The 16,752-nt window shown below is 42.5% G+C and overlaps 1 protein-coding gene across 2 annotated transcripts in view; it reads left to right on the forward strand.

Annotated features, from left to right (window-relative positions):
- The window catches only part of slit3 (slit homolog 3 (Drosophila)), a 303,920-nt gene that overhangs the window by 229,692 nt on the left and 57,476 nt on the right, over window positions 1–16,752 (forward strand). For both annotated transcript variants that reach the window (XM_074649244.1, XM_074649245.1), the window contains 6 exons: window positions 1,009–1,152; window positions 1,775–1,938; window positions 7,887–8,037; window positions 11,629–11,703; window positions 14,217–14,360; window positions 16,055–16,198. In XM_074649244.1, coding sequence (XP_074505345.1) covers window positions 1,009–1,152; window positions 1,775–1,938; window positions 7,887–8,037; window positions 11,629–11,703; window positions 14,217–14,360; window positions 16,055–16,198 — 822 coding nt within the window. The remainder of the gene's footprint in view (window positions 1–1,008; window positions 1,153–1,774; window positions 1,939–7,886; window positions 8,038–11,628; window positions 11,704–14,216; window positions 14,361–16,054; window positions 16,199–16,752) is intronic.

Below are 16,752 nucleotides of genomic sequence, written 5' to 3' on the forward strand. Positions count from 1 at the left end.
TCAGGCAGCATGTCAATCTTCCATGACAAAGATGTGTTTATAGCTACTGGTCTGCTGTTTATATTGTCTGCGCTGCTTTGTTTTACTGGTGCAGTTTCAAGTAATTAGTTCCCCCTGTGAGCTGCCTAATGAGGCGTGGATATGTCGCAGAGCAGCATGTGTGTGTGCGTGCATCTGCCTGCGAGTGTGTACGTATAAGCAGGTTGTGCCGGTATAGGCGCTCGTTAGGATGACTCGAGATGATTAAGCTGAGCTGCTGTAGCAGGCGCCGAGTTAGCCACCTGTCAGACAAAGAAAGAAAGAGAGCAAAGAAACAAAGAGTGTTTGTGTGACAGAAGAGTAAAAGAGAATGAGACAGAAAAGAAAAGTAAGAGTTCAGGCAAACATCTGTCAACTTGGCTATATTAGCTGATGAAGTGCAGGTAGAGAGACGGAGGAAAGGGTGGAGGTGCAAACCTTTCCTGTCATTTACCTAATCCCTCTATCACATTTCTCATTTCCCCTCCTCTCCTCCATTTGGGCTGCCAGCCTCTTTCACTTAATTGTATATCTGTGTCACTCAAAATAAAATTTTGGCCTGTCCCTTCTCTGTCTCACTCCATTATTCTCCATTCTTCTATCTCCTCTTTTCCTCCTTCCTGTTTCCCCTTTCGCCATCTGTCTCTCCCATCAAAACAAGATATTACACTCCCACCCAACAGTAGATATCCCCTCTCCTGCTCCAGAAGAGAAAGCGAAAAAATATATAAAACCACAATTTTCAGATTTATGTGTCACGGCCAGAAAAAATATAATCATGACTGTGTGGAGAGGGAAGGAGAGGCCATAGGGAGGGACGGGGGGAGAAATACAGAGAAGAAGAAGAAAAACAAGTAGAGATGCATCTGAGGAAAATAAATTATCTCATTATCTGCATTATCTTTTGTTTGTGTTGTGCACAGAGATAATAAAGCCAAATAAATAAAACTAATTCAGATAAATAACAAAGGGCTCTTGCTTGTGTTTCAGGTTGCTGAATGCCAACAAAATTAACTGTTTGAGAGTCAACACCTTCCAGGACCTGCAGAACCTCAACCTGCTGTCGCTGTACGACAACAAACTGCAAACAATCAGCAAAGGACTGTTCGCCCCGCTGCGCTCCATCAAGACTCTGTGAGTACACTCAGGCTTTAGGAGGTTTTATTAAACCTGCAGCTGCAACAATTTTAATTTATTGACAACTATTTTGATAATTGGTTTATCATTTCAATTGTGTTTCTGTTCCCAGCTTCTGAAATGTGACATTATGCTGTTTTTCTTTGTCATAAATTAACAAGAAATTGAATATATTAAGGTTTTGGACTGTTAGTTGGACAAAACTATCAGATTGACCTAGCCTCAGAGAAATATTGAAAGACGTTTTTTCACTATTTTGTAAACATTTAATAGACAAAACGATTTACCGAGCTGGTTAAAGCAACATTGTGCATCAATTGATATTTCTGCAATTTGGCGCCCCTACAGTTTCGAAGTACATGTCGTAAATACAAATTGTGCCTTGACACCGCCAGCTTGGTCTGCCATGGTCTTTAATGATAGGTGTACAGCTCTTCTGTTCTAATCAATGATTGTGCTGCTTGAAACATACGCTACCTAACTTCCTGTTTGCTACTTTTACTTAGGAAGCAGTTTAGAGCAACGAATGGAAAAGCGTTGATGGGTTTTGGTTGAATCAGGAATGTTTTGTCCTGTCTTGTCCTGTGACAAACCTATCGTCCTCTCTCCTCTCTCTCAGCCATCTGGCCCAGAATCCCTTTATGTGTGACTGCCACCTGAAGTGGTTGGCGGACTACCTGTTTGACAACCCTATAGAGACTAGTGGAGCGCGCTGCAGCCACCCCAGAAGGCTGGCTAACAAGCGCATCAGCCAGGTTAAAGGCAAGAAGTTCAGGTGCACAGGTAGGAGACGAGTTCACATGCAGACACACCTAAACACACACAAGCAAACAGGCCGGGAGTCGCCTCTGAACGTTCATAAACATTCATACTGATGGTAAAATGTCAAGATGCAACAGATAAAACGTTATAAACTCACGTAGCTTTAAAAACATGTTGGTTTATGTGTAATTAGAAACTGATATGAGCTTACTGACACACACACACAGAAGCATTCACATTCAGCCTCTATGTCTCTCTGTGGTGGTATTTTATTACTGTTATTCCCTTTGATACGAGCCATGGGTCTCCCTAATTACAACACAGACCAATTCAATATACTGAAGCAGCACAATAACTAACTCAGCGGGGACCGGCCGTAGACTGTGATCGCCCACTTGTGTGAGCGTGTGAATGAGTGTGTGTCTGTGTGAGTGTGTACGACTGTGTACACTTCACATCCTCAGTGCCTCTCCACAGTGGCTCTTCACATTGTTTTCTCTGTCTTAAATATTATGCCTTTTTTTATGGCTCACTGGAAAAAATGAATTTTTAAAATCCCCTTGCAGACATTTTACAAACTATTTGTGTGTGAACGATGATTGTAAGCAAATCATTGGCTTACAAGGCAACGGGACCTCTGTCAACTGTGTTAGATCAGTCACTTTAACCTGACGCTGGATGGGATTGTGTGCGAATTGTCTTTGTCTTTAAAGTCTTTAGACCAACGTAAGTAAACAAGACCATCAGCAAGAAGATTGGCTAATTCTACTTAAAGTCCTCCTCCTCCGGCCAGTAGCAGAGCTTTGTCTCGCTGCTCCAATCATCCCCGCCGGGAGCCAACAACGACGCCATGCTACTGGAGGCCCAGGCCGTATTACTGGGCCTGCTGGGGGGGAGGGAAACACGGGAGAACCAGAACCAGGACTGTGCGGCGCAGACTGTCAGACCCTGCTGCAGTAAAAATGAGAGGTTTTCTAAAAGGACTCTGGTGCTCATAGAAACACTACCGCTTTTGTCTAAAGGGACCGCCCAAATCAACACAAAATGAAAATTCCTCTTAGTAACTTTAATAAGCAGCAGCATTGCTATGATTTGATGTATAAGGGTTTGTTTTACAATGAGCAACAAAGTGGTTTTTGAGTAACAGCAGGTATTTCACTATATCACCTTCTGTCACAGATGTTTTGTTTTATTAGGAGCGTGAAACCTAAAGAAAAAAAATGCAACAGAAAGCAAAAAAAAGCACTTAAACAATTGTTTCCATCACGGTCATCTTAGCTACATCAATGTGCTGTAAAAACCATTTGGTGACATGAGATTTTCACCCCTCCTGTTCTCTAAAATGGTACATCCCAACCTAAACTGGGCACACAATAAATAGCATAACCAATACTATTAAAGGGTGAAGGCTTTTATCCAAAGTGCTTTGCAGTATCATGAGCACATGTGGTACATTTTTAGCATGGAAGGTCTCAGTGGTAAGGAAGCCCTTAATGTTAGAGCTCTGCCCGTGGAGCTAACTAGATTAGAGATGCTCCTAAAGCTGGTAATGGCCGTCCTCTTCGCTTCAGCCCTTGCTGTCTGCAGTCCCATGCCTCTCCTTGCATCTCCTCTTCCTCTCTGGAACCTGTGTGGACATTTTTTCGCTATTGGTGGGCAGTTCTCTGGTCCCATCCCCTTCCTGTGTGGATCTGCAGCTGTCTGTTGCCTCTCCTCTCCTGTATGGACCCCGCCCCCCTGACTGATTGGTGCAGCTCTCTGTTGCCCCACCTTCCTCCTGTGTGGACCTGCATTCTGATTGGTTCGTGCAGCTGTCTCTTGTGCTTGATCTAACCATGTGGCCCCGCCTACTGTGGCATCACATGGTTCCGTCAAGCGCCAGGGACCGCCGAGCACACACCCACCTGCCTCTCCCAGCCAATCACACGCCTCGGAGCAAAGGTTAAGGGCTTAATATACTGTTTGTTTGCATTTATGTGAAGGGCTTCGGATACATGGGACTGTGGTTGAACTAAATGGACATAGACAAGACATCTAACATCAATATATTGCAATCAGTGATAAATATCAATAATTTAAGCCCTTCATTAACACCCATATTCACCATGAATGCTCAACTGCCAAGATACATTTAAGCTCAATTTTCTCAACAGACTTTTTCCTTCTTGTTGTTTCCTGTCGAAAGTACTGATCTGTTTTTGTAGGGTTTCAAATGCTTGTTATAGTGCAGTCACTTCAGATTTTGCTTCCCATTCATTTCAATGTAGAACAGGGCTAGACGTACTCACTTCCGGTTCAATCTGATTCAATTTTGACACGTAAAATTGCAAGGCTTTCCAATAGAGTGCTGCAGGGATGGTGTATTTGTGTAGGCCAACCAGGAAGTTAGCATCGCCCCGGGTCCATCGACAAAAAGCCAATTTTATTTCTAATTTCTTTAACGCATTAACACAACTTGCGATTTTTAGGTTGTAGCGGGCTTTAAAGCTAGAGTGAAGATACTGGTATAATATGAAACTAGAAAACCTGAGAAATCCATTGGTACCAACCATGTCATACTAGCTTGTCGTGAAGGAGGCTAAATAACGCTCCAAAGTTACGCTAAATTTTGGCCATATTCAAAGGGGTCCCTTGACCTCTGACCTTCTATGGGTACCCACGAGTCTCCCCTTTACAGACATGCACACTTTATGATAATCATATGCAGTTTGGGGCAAGTCATAGTCAAGTCAGGAGACTGACACACTGACAGCTGTTATTGCCTATTGAGCTTGAGTTTGCATGATTTTAGTATATTGTTTATGCTAAATGCAGTACTAGTGAGGTTTTCTGGACAATATTTGTCATTGTTTTGTGTTGTTAATTGGTTTCCAATAATAAATATATACATACATTTGCATAAAACAGCATATTTCCACTCCCGTGTTGATAAGAGTATTAAATACTTGACAAATCCCCCTTTAAAATGCATTTTGAATAGATAAAAAATGTGTGATTAATTTGCGATTAATCGCGATTAACTATGGACAATCATGCAATTAATCACGATTAAATATTTTAATTGATTGACAGCCCTAGTTAAAATAGCTTAAGCTTGTGTTAACCACAGACCTAGTTAACTAAAAACCCATTGACTTCCAGTCGAGGGAACCAGCAGTGCTAAAATGCGGATTCATTTTAGGGTTTCAGGACTCATTCCTGCAGCACTCCATGTCTGGCCATTTAGAAAGAAGGATTGGATTAAACTCTCAGTTACACTCAATTTTGAAATTTTGTTGATATTCTTATACACGCTGCGAGAAATAGAGGGAAATTGACACTTACTCATTACAATAAAGTGTCTGATAAGAAGCTGAATCATTTACAATATTGTGGACTGCTGTTGTTAGCCACTTCACCATAGCTCCTGCACTTTATGTTCATAACCATACCCACACTATGTCCCACCTGCTTTTCATCTGGCCGTACCTGTACACCTGCCTCCACTGTTAAATCACTGGCAGTGCTTCAGTGGCGAGCATGACTGATCCCATCACCTCTGTACAGACCGCTTCACCCTTTTCTGCTCCAACTGAGGGACTTTAAAGAGAAAACTCAAGCTCATACTGTTATACAGGTTTCCTCCTTCTTTCCTTTAGTATATAAAATCCTTCCCACCCCCCAATTCTTTGCTCTCTTCCTTCCCCTTCTTTCCTTACTCGCTCCCTTGCTCTTTCCTTTCTGTCAACTCGCCAAACAACAACGTCTGTTGCAGCCCGGAGGTATCACATAGTCTGCCGCTGAAAGGAGCTAACCAGCCAATTCTCCCAACAGATAGACATCATTTGAAGAGCAGTGATCATTTACGGAGTTCAAATCAAGGTTGTTCATTGCAAATGACCCCCTCAATAGGTGGTCTGAGTTCTTCAACGGTGACGAGCAGAAAACACATGAGCGCAATAAAGGGTGTGTGCCAGGAAAGAGTGCAGACAGAGATTCAGAAAACAACTGCCAATATAAGAGCAGTGTGATAGGAGAGAGGCGGAACACAGAAAAGGTTAAATTGACAGAGAGCAGATAGAGAAGCAAGGTTGGAAGGAGAGAGAGAGAGAGGTAATAATAACCGTGAGAACTATAAAGCGTGATTGTGGTGCACAAATACAAGTGCTGCATGATATAAAGCAGCTCTGTTCCACTAGCGCTCATAAATATCTGCTCACATTATATTTAAATAACAGAAGTGGTCTCTGGCTGACCTTGTTAAATAAAAACATCCGGGGTTAAACCGCATTTATCAACAAAATGATTCCATAAAACCACATGGATATCTGTTTGTTAATTTGATTTATAGCCACGTACCGCACCCCCTCTGCATGCAAGCTCTACAGTACAGCACTGCAGCAGCATGCAGCCTGTTCTTTTATATAGATGAGGTAGACACAGTTCACTCGTGTCTTGCAAATGACTGGTTGGCTAATTACGTTTTACAACCTTTGACAGCTGAAATTGGAGACAAGTAGACTTTTCCAAACAATTAAACTCCAACGAGAAACAGATTAGAGAGATAACCTGTTAGTGGAAGCAAGAGGTTTGACTTGGCTACATCTGCATTATACAGTACATGTTCCCTTTTTTACTGTTGGCTGTATATTTATTAGGATAATATGTTGTCTTTCATTATAATGTATAGGAACGTCTTTAACCACCTGAGACCCTGTAGCAGGTTCAGTTTCAGAGGTAGAGTGAAGCTCCAGATATCATATGAATATAGATAACCTAAGAAATCCATTAGTACCAAACATGTTATGCCAACTTGTCGGGAAGAACGCTAAATAATGCTCCAAATTTAGGCTAAATTTTGGCGAGGAAAAACTGGCATGGCCATTTTCAAAGGGGTCCCTTGACCTCTGACCTCAAGATATGTGAATTAAAATGGGTTCTATAGGTACCCACGAGTCTCCCCTTTACAGACATGCCCACTTTATGATACTCACATGCAGTTTTGGGCAAAAGCCATGCCGTTTTTGAAAACAGTATAAATGTGTTATATTTGCCTATTCTGAAAATTATGTGTTTGAATATTTCTGCATGCTGGGGTCCCTAAACAGTCTTGGAAGTGCATTGGGTATCACTGTAAAGCTGAGACACTTTGGTATACTGACAATAAGGGGGTTTTTGAGCAGTTTCCAGAACAGAAGTGCTCGCCATCCAATCACCGAAAAATTCTTGCAGAAATCTCCAAAAGTCAAAATTCTTTGATACCAAATCACAGCATGGCTTTTTTCTATGGTGTTTTTCGAGGTCTTGGTGTCTTAATGTGGTATTTTGGAGGGATTATTGATAATTTTTATCATCTGGAGAGGTACAAAATGTCTAAATTTAGCACCAAATCTGTGTTACAAATGGTATCAACCCAAAAATTGCTGCAACAACACATGAGACATAATAGAGTATGGGATTGGCCATCATGTACTTCCATCATAATGTTCTAAACCCTTATATACTTTCACTATTTATTTTAATATTAATTATTAGTTAATTTATGTTTATTTCTGATTTATGTGTGTTTTGTGCTGAGCTGCATCTCAAATTAATCTTCATGTTCCCAGCTTTCAGATGATGTACACCACTTCTATGTGACATCTACTGTTGACCTGCTATCTCCCCCTATTATCCCCTGTACCCCCCTAAAAAAGAAAAAAAAAATGTGTCTATTGTGGGTCTCAGAGGGTTAAATCTGGTCATATGTAGATGGGACAATATTTTTTAAAATCTTATAGAGTCTAACATACACAACTTTCTGTTTTTCTCTCTTCCCCTCCATCTTTTTCCGTTTTGCTTTCCGACTCCTACTCCCTCTGTTGACTTAATTTACTCGGCTTTTCTTCTTCCCTTCCCTTTCTACCTGCTGTTTACCCTTTTGTCTGTCCTCCCTCCCTGTTTTTCTGTTTCTCTCTCTTTTGGTCTCCCCCTCCCTCTTTTCCCTGCAGGTCAGGAGGACTACCGCAGTCGCCTGAGCGGGGATTGCTTCCAGGATCTTGTGTGTCCAGAGAAATGTCGCTGCGAAGGCACCGTGGTCGACTGCTCCAATCTCAAACTGACCCGCGTGCCTCCACACATCCCCGAACACACCACTGACCTGTAAGTCAGCCGCCGTTTCCTTTTCACTTACATACAATATATTGTATGCGAACACATGATGAAATATCAGATTGAAAGCCATGTGTTAGACTGCTCTAACCTGAAACTGTAAACCACCACACATCCTTTAACATGCCACAGACCTGTCACCAAGTTTCTCACTTTCTCAGGCTCACACACCAAAACGCAAACCCACATACGCATGGAAACATGCACGGGTACAAACATAATCACGTAGGCTTAGGAAAGACATGCACAAATGCACGTATGCAATGCACGTATGCAATGCACGCGCACACGTCTCTCAGAGCAGTATCAGGAATGTCACTTTTCATTTTTAGCTCCCAGACCAAAATGCCTCTCAACAGTCTTTTCCATCTCCCTCAAAGTCCCGAAGGAGCCATCATCATGTCTGGTGAAGGGTCTCACACTAGAATACTGAGCAGTCCCATGGATCATTCATTTTACCGCTGAAGAATGGAAAGGGAGTAACAGATAACACGCAACACGAATACCGTAATCTGATTGCAAGAAAGGTTAAAACCTCCTGTATGTGTTTAGAATCTGCTAGACAAATTAAACATATTGGCATGTATGAGGGTGGTAAAGTATTACGCTAAGGAATTATGATAACATGCAAAAATAATTAATTTGAGCTACAGAAGCAAAGCATCAAATGTCTATGATGTGATGTTAAAGACTTAGCTCAGACATTAAGTCATAAAATACACCCCGACTGAGACCAAAAACTGGATTTGTGATTCAAAACTGTGACACAAGAATAAGTGTGCTGCCGCTGAAATCAGCCGGCCCCCGTTTTTACTTTCAGCACCTGGCACCTGAACGAATATTTAATAAGCTAATATTTCCACACAGGAAATAGGAATCCAGCCAGAGGCAAAGTTTTAGTTTAATAATGCTGAATCATTTCACAGCTTTAAAATGTAGGTGAGGGATGGAGAGCTTCTGCCATGGCTATCACTATGGTGTTAATGGAGAATAGCTGTAGAATATGGGAGCGCTGTAGCATTAAGGCACATGTTGCTTATGGAGGTTAGTTGTATAATGGTGAATTCATCCACTTTAGATAACCAATAATGCCAGTATCCCACAGACCTTTAGCCTAGGGTGACCATATTTTCAAACCTCCAAACCAGGACCCTTAAGTGTAATGCACGTTCATGCACTCACACATGTACGCGCTTATGCACACACTATAGGGGGACGATTATTTCAGGGCTTAGCATTATGTACAGAGTGCTCCTTTCAACACCATGGACAGCTCCTCAGGAAACAAAAAAAATATTTATGTCTCAAAAAAACACCAAAACATAGTTTATTTGACAAATGTACTGATTGTCAAATACCTTTTAAAGAGGACCTACAGTATTATGCACATCCTCAGGTGCATGCTTGTATTTTGGGTTTCTACTAAAACATGTTTACATGCTGTAATGTTAAAAAAAACACAAAAAAAACAAACACAAAAGACCTTTTACATGCCCAAAAAATTATATAACACACTAAAGGAAAGGGGAAAAGCACAAAAGTATAATATTTCCTTTTTAAAACTAAACACAAGTTAATTGTCACTGTGCATAAGCGCAGGCTGGTGGCTAAATGGCCAACAGTGACACATATTCTGCCAGCTGTTGTATAGGCTATTGCTATCTGGCTGTCTTAGTATGATCTCTTATATCATCATTTCCACTGCGCACGACCAAAAATGTAGGGCTACTCTTGCAGTGTGTGCAGAACGCAGCATTTTCGTTGCCGGTTACTTTACGAAGGAAGGACTAAGTCTCCTGGAGCTCTTTAGAAAAGACGACTTTCTCTTCGACATGACGGCTAACCGGTAGCTTACTGATAGGTTCTGTCAGAAAGAGCCGCAAGCGTCATAGCAACAGCCTTGACAACGACACATTGATTGATTGACTCACAGACAGACAAATCAGTGTTGAATTCAGACACGTAGTGTTTATGCTTTTATATCGGGCTAGGTAACAATGAGTGGAACAGAACATGATAAACGTTTATATATGCTCTGAAAACAAGTATAATATTATTATTCATATTTATTTTAACAAATATGTTTATTGAATTTTTCACATAATAAACATACACTTCATATTGCACATAAAAGGTGCACAAAAAATGAAAACCTAAACACATAAAGACACTTTGAATATAATGTAGTAAGGCACATTCTGCTGTTGTACTTGCTGACAGAGCACTCACATCTTGGTGGAAAAAATCGGACTCATATTTATAACAAAACACTCAGAATAAAAAAAAAAAAAAAAAAAAAAATTAAATAACATTAGCTCCCTCCAAGGGAAGGTCTTAGCAAAATCTTCCCTATTATACATATATTAATCGTGGTCAAAACCGGGACAATTTGGAAGTGGCTCTTGAAAACGGGGACGTTTGAGTGATTTACAGATATTTGTCAGGACTCAGGACACCCAGCTTGAAACCGGGACAATCCCTGACACACCGGGACATCTGGTCACCGTACATTAGCCCCCAATTCTTCTCCATCTCACTCTCTCTTTGGTTCTGCTTCTCTGTGTGAACTCTTATATCCTCCCTCCTTTTCTCTCTATCTGTTCCCAGGGTGCTTCATGTCAAAATCATAAACTTTGTCCTTCATGGTTGGTTAGAGGGCACATCAAAGTTTCTACTATTTTTGACACCCTCTCTCTATTTCTTGCCTTTTCCTTAAGAGCACAACCAACCGGTGAAGGCCACAAACACACACAGAAACACACAAGCCGCCAGTTGTGCCCTGTGTAACCTGCCTTATCTGGGGAAATCAGGGGAGGTTGTGGCTGAGCTGAAGGCTTATATATTTTTTTGCCCTCTTTCTCTCTTCTGTCTATCTTTCTCTGCGACTCTTCCCCACCAGCCACACAAACCCTTGACATTGGCCTTGAGAGTGTTCAATAAGTGTAAAAGAATCGGTTTATAAATTCTCTCAATACATTTATACATTCTCTAGATCACAAGGTAAAGAGATTAGAAATGTTTCATCAATACTCTTTGGTGTTTTATCGATACAGACTTTGCAATATGTTATTTCAGTTTGTCTTCCTCCAGGTGGATCCATCTTTAATTCCCCCTGTATCTCATTAGAAAGTGTCCCCTCCAGCTGAACTTTCACTTTCTTTACTCGATTTCTCTGCCTCTACACACACACAAACACAAAAAGCATCCTTTTTTGCAGCCCCCTTTTAGTACAAATTACCTCAATAAAGCAGATGTCGAGCTCTTCCTATCTCTCAAACTGTTTTCTCCTGGCTTAGGGCACCGTGGGTATTGATGACCGCATAGAAAAGATTCATTGCTCTTCTTCTTCTCTTCTCTTTTCCCCTCTATGTTTAATTATTCTTCCCCTCTGGTTTTGCGGCGGCGCATCATACTTCAACGGTCACTAAAGGCCTCTTAACCTTCATGCGGTCATCCCCCCCCCTTCACTTACAGCCTTTCTCTCGCTCCATCTTGTTTTTGTGAGTGTTTGTGTATTTGTGTGTGTTGACTTCATGAAAGAATTAATGTCTAAACTCAGTCCCTCTATTTGTCTCTCTTCAGGCGGTTAAACGACAATGAGATCGCCGTCCTGGAGGCTGCGGGGACGTTTAAGAAGCTGCCTAACTTGAAGAAGATGTACGTATACTTTCTGCATTTATTCATTCATCAAATCATTCGTTCTTTTACTCAATTTGTCCCCTGAAAAGGAGGTGAAGAGGATCATGTTTTAATGGGATATTGCTCTTTTTAAGTCCTTTATATTGCTGATAGAGGAAGGAAGGAATAGCACTGCAGATACGAGATGGCTGAAGTAAGAACAGATGGGTGTGAACAGATGGAAAGGGATGCAAGAAGAGCTGGAAGTTAAGAGAGAGAAAGGGAAGGAAGGAGGAAAGGTGATAGAGGGAGGGCGATGGAAGGAAGGAGGACAGAGACAATAATAGGGAGGGAGGAAGGGAAGGATGAAGATGAGAAAAGTGTGGAAAAACTTACATGCAAAGAGGGCAGAAGTGAAAAGGAGGAAGGAGAAAGAGGAGAGGCTGAAGAGGAGTAAGAGGATGGGAGGGACAGAGAGAGATGGAGAGTGAGGACGGGCGGGCGGGTGGGAGCGATGGAGGAAGCGAATATTAAATGGAAATAGAAGATGGGCATTCGCTTCAGATTTACAGTCACTCCTTATCTACAACCTCCTCTCAGTGTGTGTGTGTGTGTGTGTGTGTGTGTGTGTGTGTGTGTGTGTGTGTGTGTGTGTGTGTGTGTGTGTGTGTCAGAGTGAGATAGAGAAAGACAGAGCAGAGACCAGAAGTTGATTTATTGGAGAGGAAATTGCGAACCATCTAGCTGTGTCACTGACGATATAGATTGGCTAGCACTCATTTCCATTTTCCTTCTCTCAATTCCTTCCCTCTCTTCTTCATCACCTCCTCTCCTCTCCTCTCCTTTCCTGTCCTCTCCTCCCTCGCTTCTCCTCTCCTCTCTTCCCTACCCTCTCATTCCTTCCTCTCTTGTCCTTTCTTCTCCTTTCTCTCCTTCCTCGTTTCTCCTCGTTTCTCCTCTCCTCTTCTTCCTCTTCTCCTCTCTTCTCCTTCCTCTCCTCTCCTTCCTCTCTACTCCGTCCTCTCCTCACCTTACTCTCCTCTCCTCTCCTCTCCTCTCCTCTCCTCTCCTCTCCTCTCCTCTCCTCTCCTCTCCTCTCCTCTCCTCTCCTCTCCTCTCCTCTTCTCTCCTCTCCTCTCCTCTCCTTCCTCACTTCTCCTTTCCTCTCCTCTCCTCTCCTTTCCTGTCCTCTCCTCCCTCGCTTCTCCTCTCCTCTCTTCCCTACCCTCTCATTCCTTCCTCTCTTGTCCTTTCTTCTCCTTTCTCTCCTTCCTCGTTTCTCCTCGTTTCTCCTCTCCTCTTCTTCCTCTTCTCCTCTCTTCTCCTTCCTCTCCTCTCCTTCCTCTCTACTCCGTCCTCTCCTCACCTTACTCTCCTCTCCTCTCCTCTCCTCTCCTCTCCTCTCCTCTCTTCTCCTCTCCTCTCCTCTCCTCTCCTCTCCTCTCCTCTTCTCTCCTCTCCTCTCCTCTCCTTCCTCACTTCTCCTTTCCTCTCCTCTCCTCTCATTCCTCGCTTCTCCTCGCCTTCCTCTCCTCTCTTCTTCTCTCCTTCCTTCTTCTCTTCTCCTTCTTCTCCTTTCTCATTTATACTCTCATCTCCTCTTCTCTCCTCTCCTCTCCTCTCCTCTCCTTCCTTGCTTCCCCTCTCCTCTTTTCTTCTCTCCTTCCTACCCTCTCCTTTCTTCCTTTATTCTCCTCTCTTCTCCTTCCCTGCTTCTCCTCTCTTTCCTCTCTTCTCCTTTCTCTCCTTCTTCGCTTCTCCTCTCCTCTCTTCTTCCCTCCTTTCTTCCTCTCTTTTCCTCTCCTACTTCCTCTCCTTCCTTGCTTCTCCTTCTTCTCCTTCCTCTTTCTCCTCTCCTCTCCTCTCCTCTCCTCTCTTTCCTCTCCTCTCCTCTCCTCTCCTCTCCTCTCCTCTCCTCTCCTCTCCTCTCCTCTCCTCTCCTCTCCTCTCCTCTCCTCTCCTCTCCTCTCCTCTCCTCTCCTCTCCTTTCCTCTCCTCTCTTCTCATCTTCCATAAAGCTGATAAGAGGAAACACCAAACAAGCCATGAATGAAAGCTACAGTAGCTGTGATAACTATCATCTTAAGTTATTGTCTCGGTGGCCAAATGCCCTCTTTTCATTTTAATTTTTCTCATTATGTGAGCAAGGCAGAGAGATAGCGATCACTTCCAGTTGTCTGTGACCACTTGTCTCATTTTATTTTATGTGTGTGAGTGAGTGTGTGTGCTTTGTATTGTATAGTTATAGTGATGGCTGTAAGCTGTTATCAGAATATCTGTTTTACAAGACGCGGATATTAAGATGAAGGAGGGAAGAGTTAACATTTATTAGTTGAATGACATGATTGATTATTGCAATTAAATTGGGAACATTGCGCGTGTGCGTGTGTGTGTGCGTGTGTGCGTGTGTGTGTGTGCGTGTGTGTGTGTGTGTAAGACTTTGTTCATGTGTGGTTATCCTGCTCGTACTGTAGTTAAGACAAACAAGCAGGAAAAAATTATATAAAAAACAGCTAAATCTGTACATCATAACATCTGTGTTCATCCTGCAGCAACCTGAGCAACAACAAGCTGAGGGACATCCGTGACGGTGCGTTTGATGGAGCAGGTGGAGTCTTGGAGCTGCTGCTGACGGGGAACAAGCTAACTGGACTGCAGGGAAAAATGTTCAAAGGCCTCATTGGCCTGAAAACTCTGTAAGTCTGGTTTACATTAGTGTGTGTTTGTGTGTGTGTGTGTTCAGCATTATATTTATGTGGGTAGTGGTCTGCTTGTTAACTAAATGAATACTGTGCTGTTATACAGGCTGCATGTAGCCCCACAGTCTTAGAGTTCCTCCCACTCTGCAGAACTCTAAAGCTAATGTATTTGAAATATGTTAAAGTTTGTTTTTTCCTTTAACAGAGGGTGCTTCTGATACACGAGTGGATACATGTAAAAAAGTAGAGCTTTGAAATCACCTAAAACCTACTTTTGAGTATTTATAGTTGAGTGTAGAAAGTGTTGTTGTCCTGGTTGTGACCATTCTTGCCAACCTTCAAGATTTCCCCGGGAGACTCCTGTTTTTCATCGCCCTCTCCCAGTTTCCTCCCGGGGTCACAGTTCTCCCGTATTTCTCCCGAATCAATTCAAATCAATCAATCAATTTTCACACCTTTTTTCCTTTTCATAATCTCAACGATAAGTCATACTACCTTACCTAAGACCTACTGTTTCCACCTGGACGGCAATAGAGCAACATCAAATGTCAATTCCCCAGCGAAGGAGAGCTGCTTGCGACATTGCTGCGCGGTTTTAGCTGCGCTCGCCACACATCACAGCATCACAGCAAAGCCGTCGTGGTGTGGCACACGCCATTGGAAATAACGGGTTTCAGAGCGCAGTGGTGCTGTTGTCGCATTGTGTCTGAAAGGGCTTTCATTGAGTGGAGAGTACTAGAGAAAGAAATACTCAAGCAGAGGCAAAAAATGAATGAATGAAAACTGATGAAAATTAGTTTATACCAGAGATTCACACAAGTTCACGCCAGAGAGGCGAATTATTCGGTTTTCTTTCCTGAAAATTAAAATTAAAATTAAAATTAGGTCTGTTTAACATAAAAATGAAGTCACAAAGTCTCTGAAACTCAAATTTTATTGTTGAAATCCTCCCTATTTTTTAGGTCTCAAGGTTGGCAAGTATGGTCGTGACGCCTTAAACCATGCAGACTATGACTTGTGTTGCCATCTCACTTATGGTTGACTTCATTAACTTTTTCTTCTCCAGACTACAAAGAAAGCACCATAGTTGTTTACTCAAAGCTAATGACAGCATATTGTTGCTCCTCTAATTTGGGCACCCACCATAAATAGGCTAGCGTCCAATTAGAGGCCACAGGAGAGCGTACGAAATCATGAGCTAATGTTGTCTGTGTATGCTCAGTAATGACTAGCTAATGCTATCATGTATATATATGCCGGCTAATGACTCTCTAATGGCATCATGGCTGTCTCTGTATTATGTTAAGAGGCTCCCTGCTCCAGTAATAGCCTCGCTAACTAGGTTAGCCCGTCCCAGAGATTGCTAATGCTAACTAACTGAGTTAGCCTGGTCCCCACATGACTGCATGTCAAAAGCTAATGTCATATTGCAGACTCTGTCACGGTTGTTCTGTGGGGACTGGTTTGAATTTACCCCTGCTTTCTGTTTTATCTTCAGTCCGTGTCATAATGGGTTATGTTCTTTTATCCTCTTTGTCTCTTTTTATCCACACAAAGTGTGCAAATTTGGTATTTTTTTATTCAATTGTTTTATACAAACAGAAAGACTGCCTTTCAAAAAACAAAAATGTGCAACCGGTAACTTTTTAGTTTTTCATTAATGAAATATATATTGTTGTGTGTGTTTCCAGAATGCTGCGGAGCAACCAGATCAGCTGCATTGACAACAGCACGTTTTTGGGTCTGAGCTCGGTGCGTCTGCTTTCACTGTACGACAACAGGATCTCCAGTATCGCCCCGGGAGCCTTCTCCACCCTGCACTCCCTGTCCACAATGTGAGTCTCACCTGACGGCTTTCCTCCCTCTTTCTAGTGCTTGTTTTCCTGTTTTTTCTTTTCATTTCCATCCTATTATTCTCGCTATCTCTCAACGTGGGCCGCAATCGCTTTTGGTCTATCTTCAAATCTGGCAGAATCTCAACCCTCTTTGTCTCTGCTTCTTTCTTTCTTTCTTTATCTCTCTGTCTCTATCCTCTAATGTTTCAGATTCTAGCTCTGCTGCAGGAGTTATCTACCGTGTGCACACACACACAAACACACACACACACACACACACACACACACACACACACACACACACATTTGCACACATGTTGCTCTCTGGACGCTGTTCTGCTCACAGATGCTCTCCATCATTATCGACTAGATTGGTCTGGATCCCAGGACATTTGTTATCAAAGCTAAATATATCCCAGCATCTGCACACCCACACACACACACACACACAACAGCATCTGCGAGCTTGTTTTTATCTTCCAAAAGATGAGCGCACCTGCTGCGACCAAGACATGAGTTCTTGGATGGCATATTCTTTCAAGTTATTTGTGTGG

The sequence above is a fragment of the Sebastes fasciatus genome, chromosome 10, assembly GCF_043250625.1.
Source record: "Sebastes fasciatus isolate fSebFas1 chromosome 10, fSebFas1.pri, whole genome shotgun sequence".
NCBI classification, from domain to species: Eukaryota; Metazoa; Chordata; class Actinopteri; order Perciformes; family Sebastidae; genus Sebastes; species Sebastes fasciatus.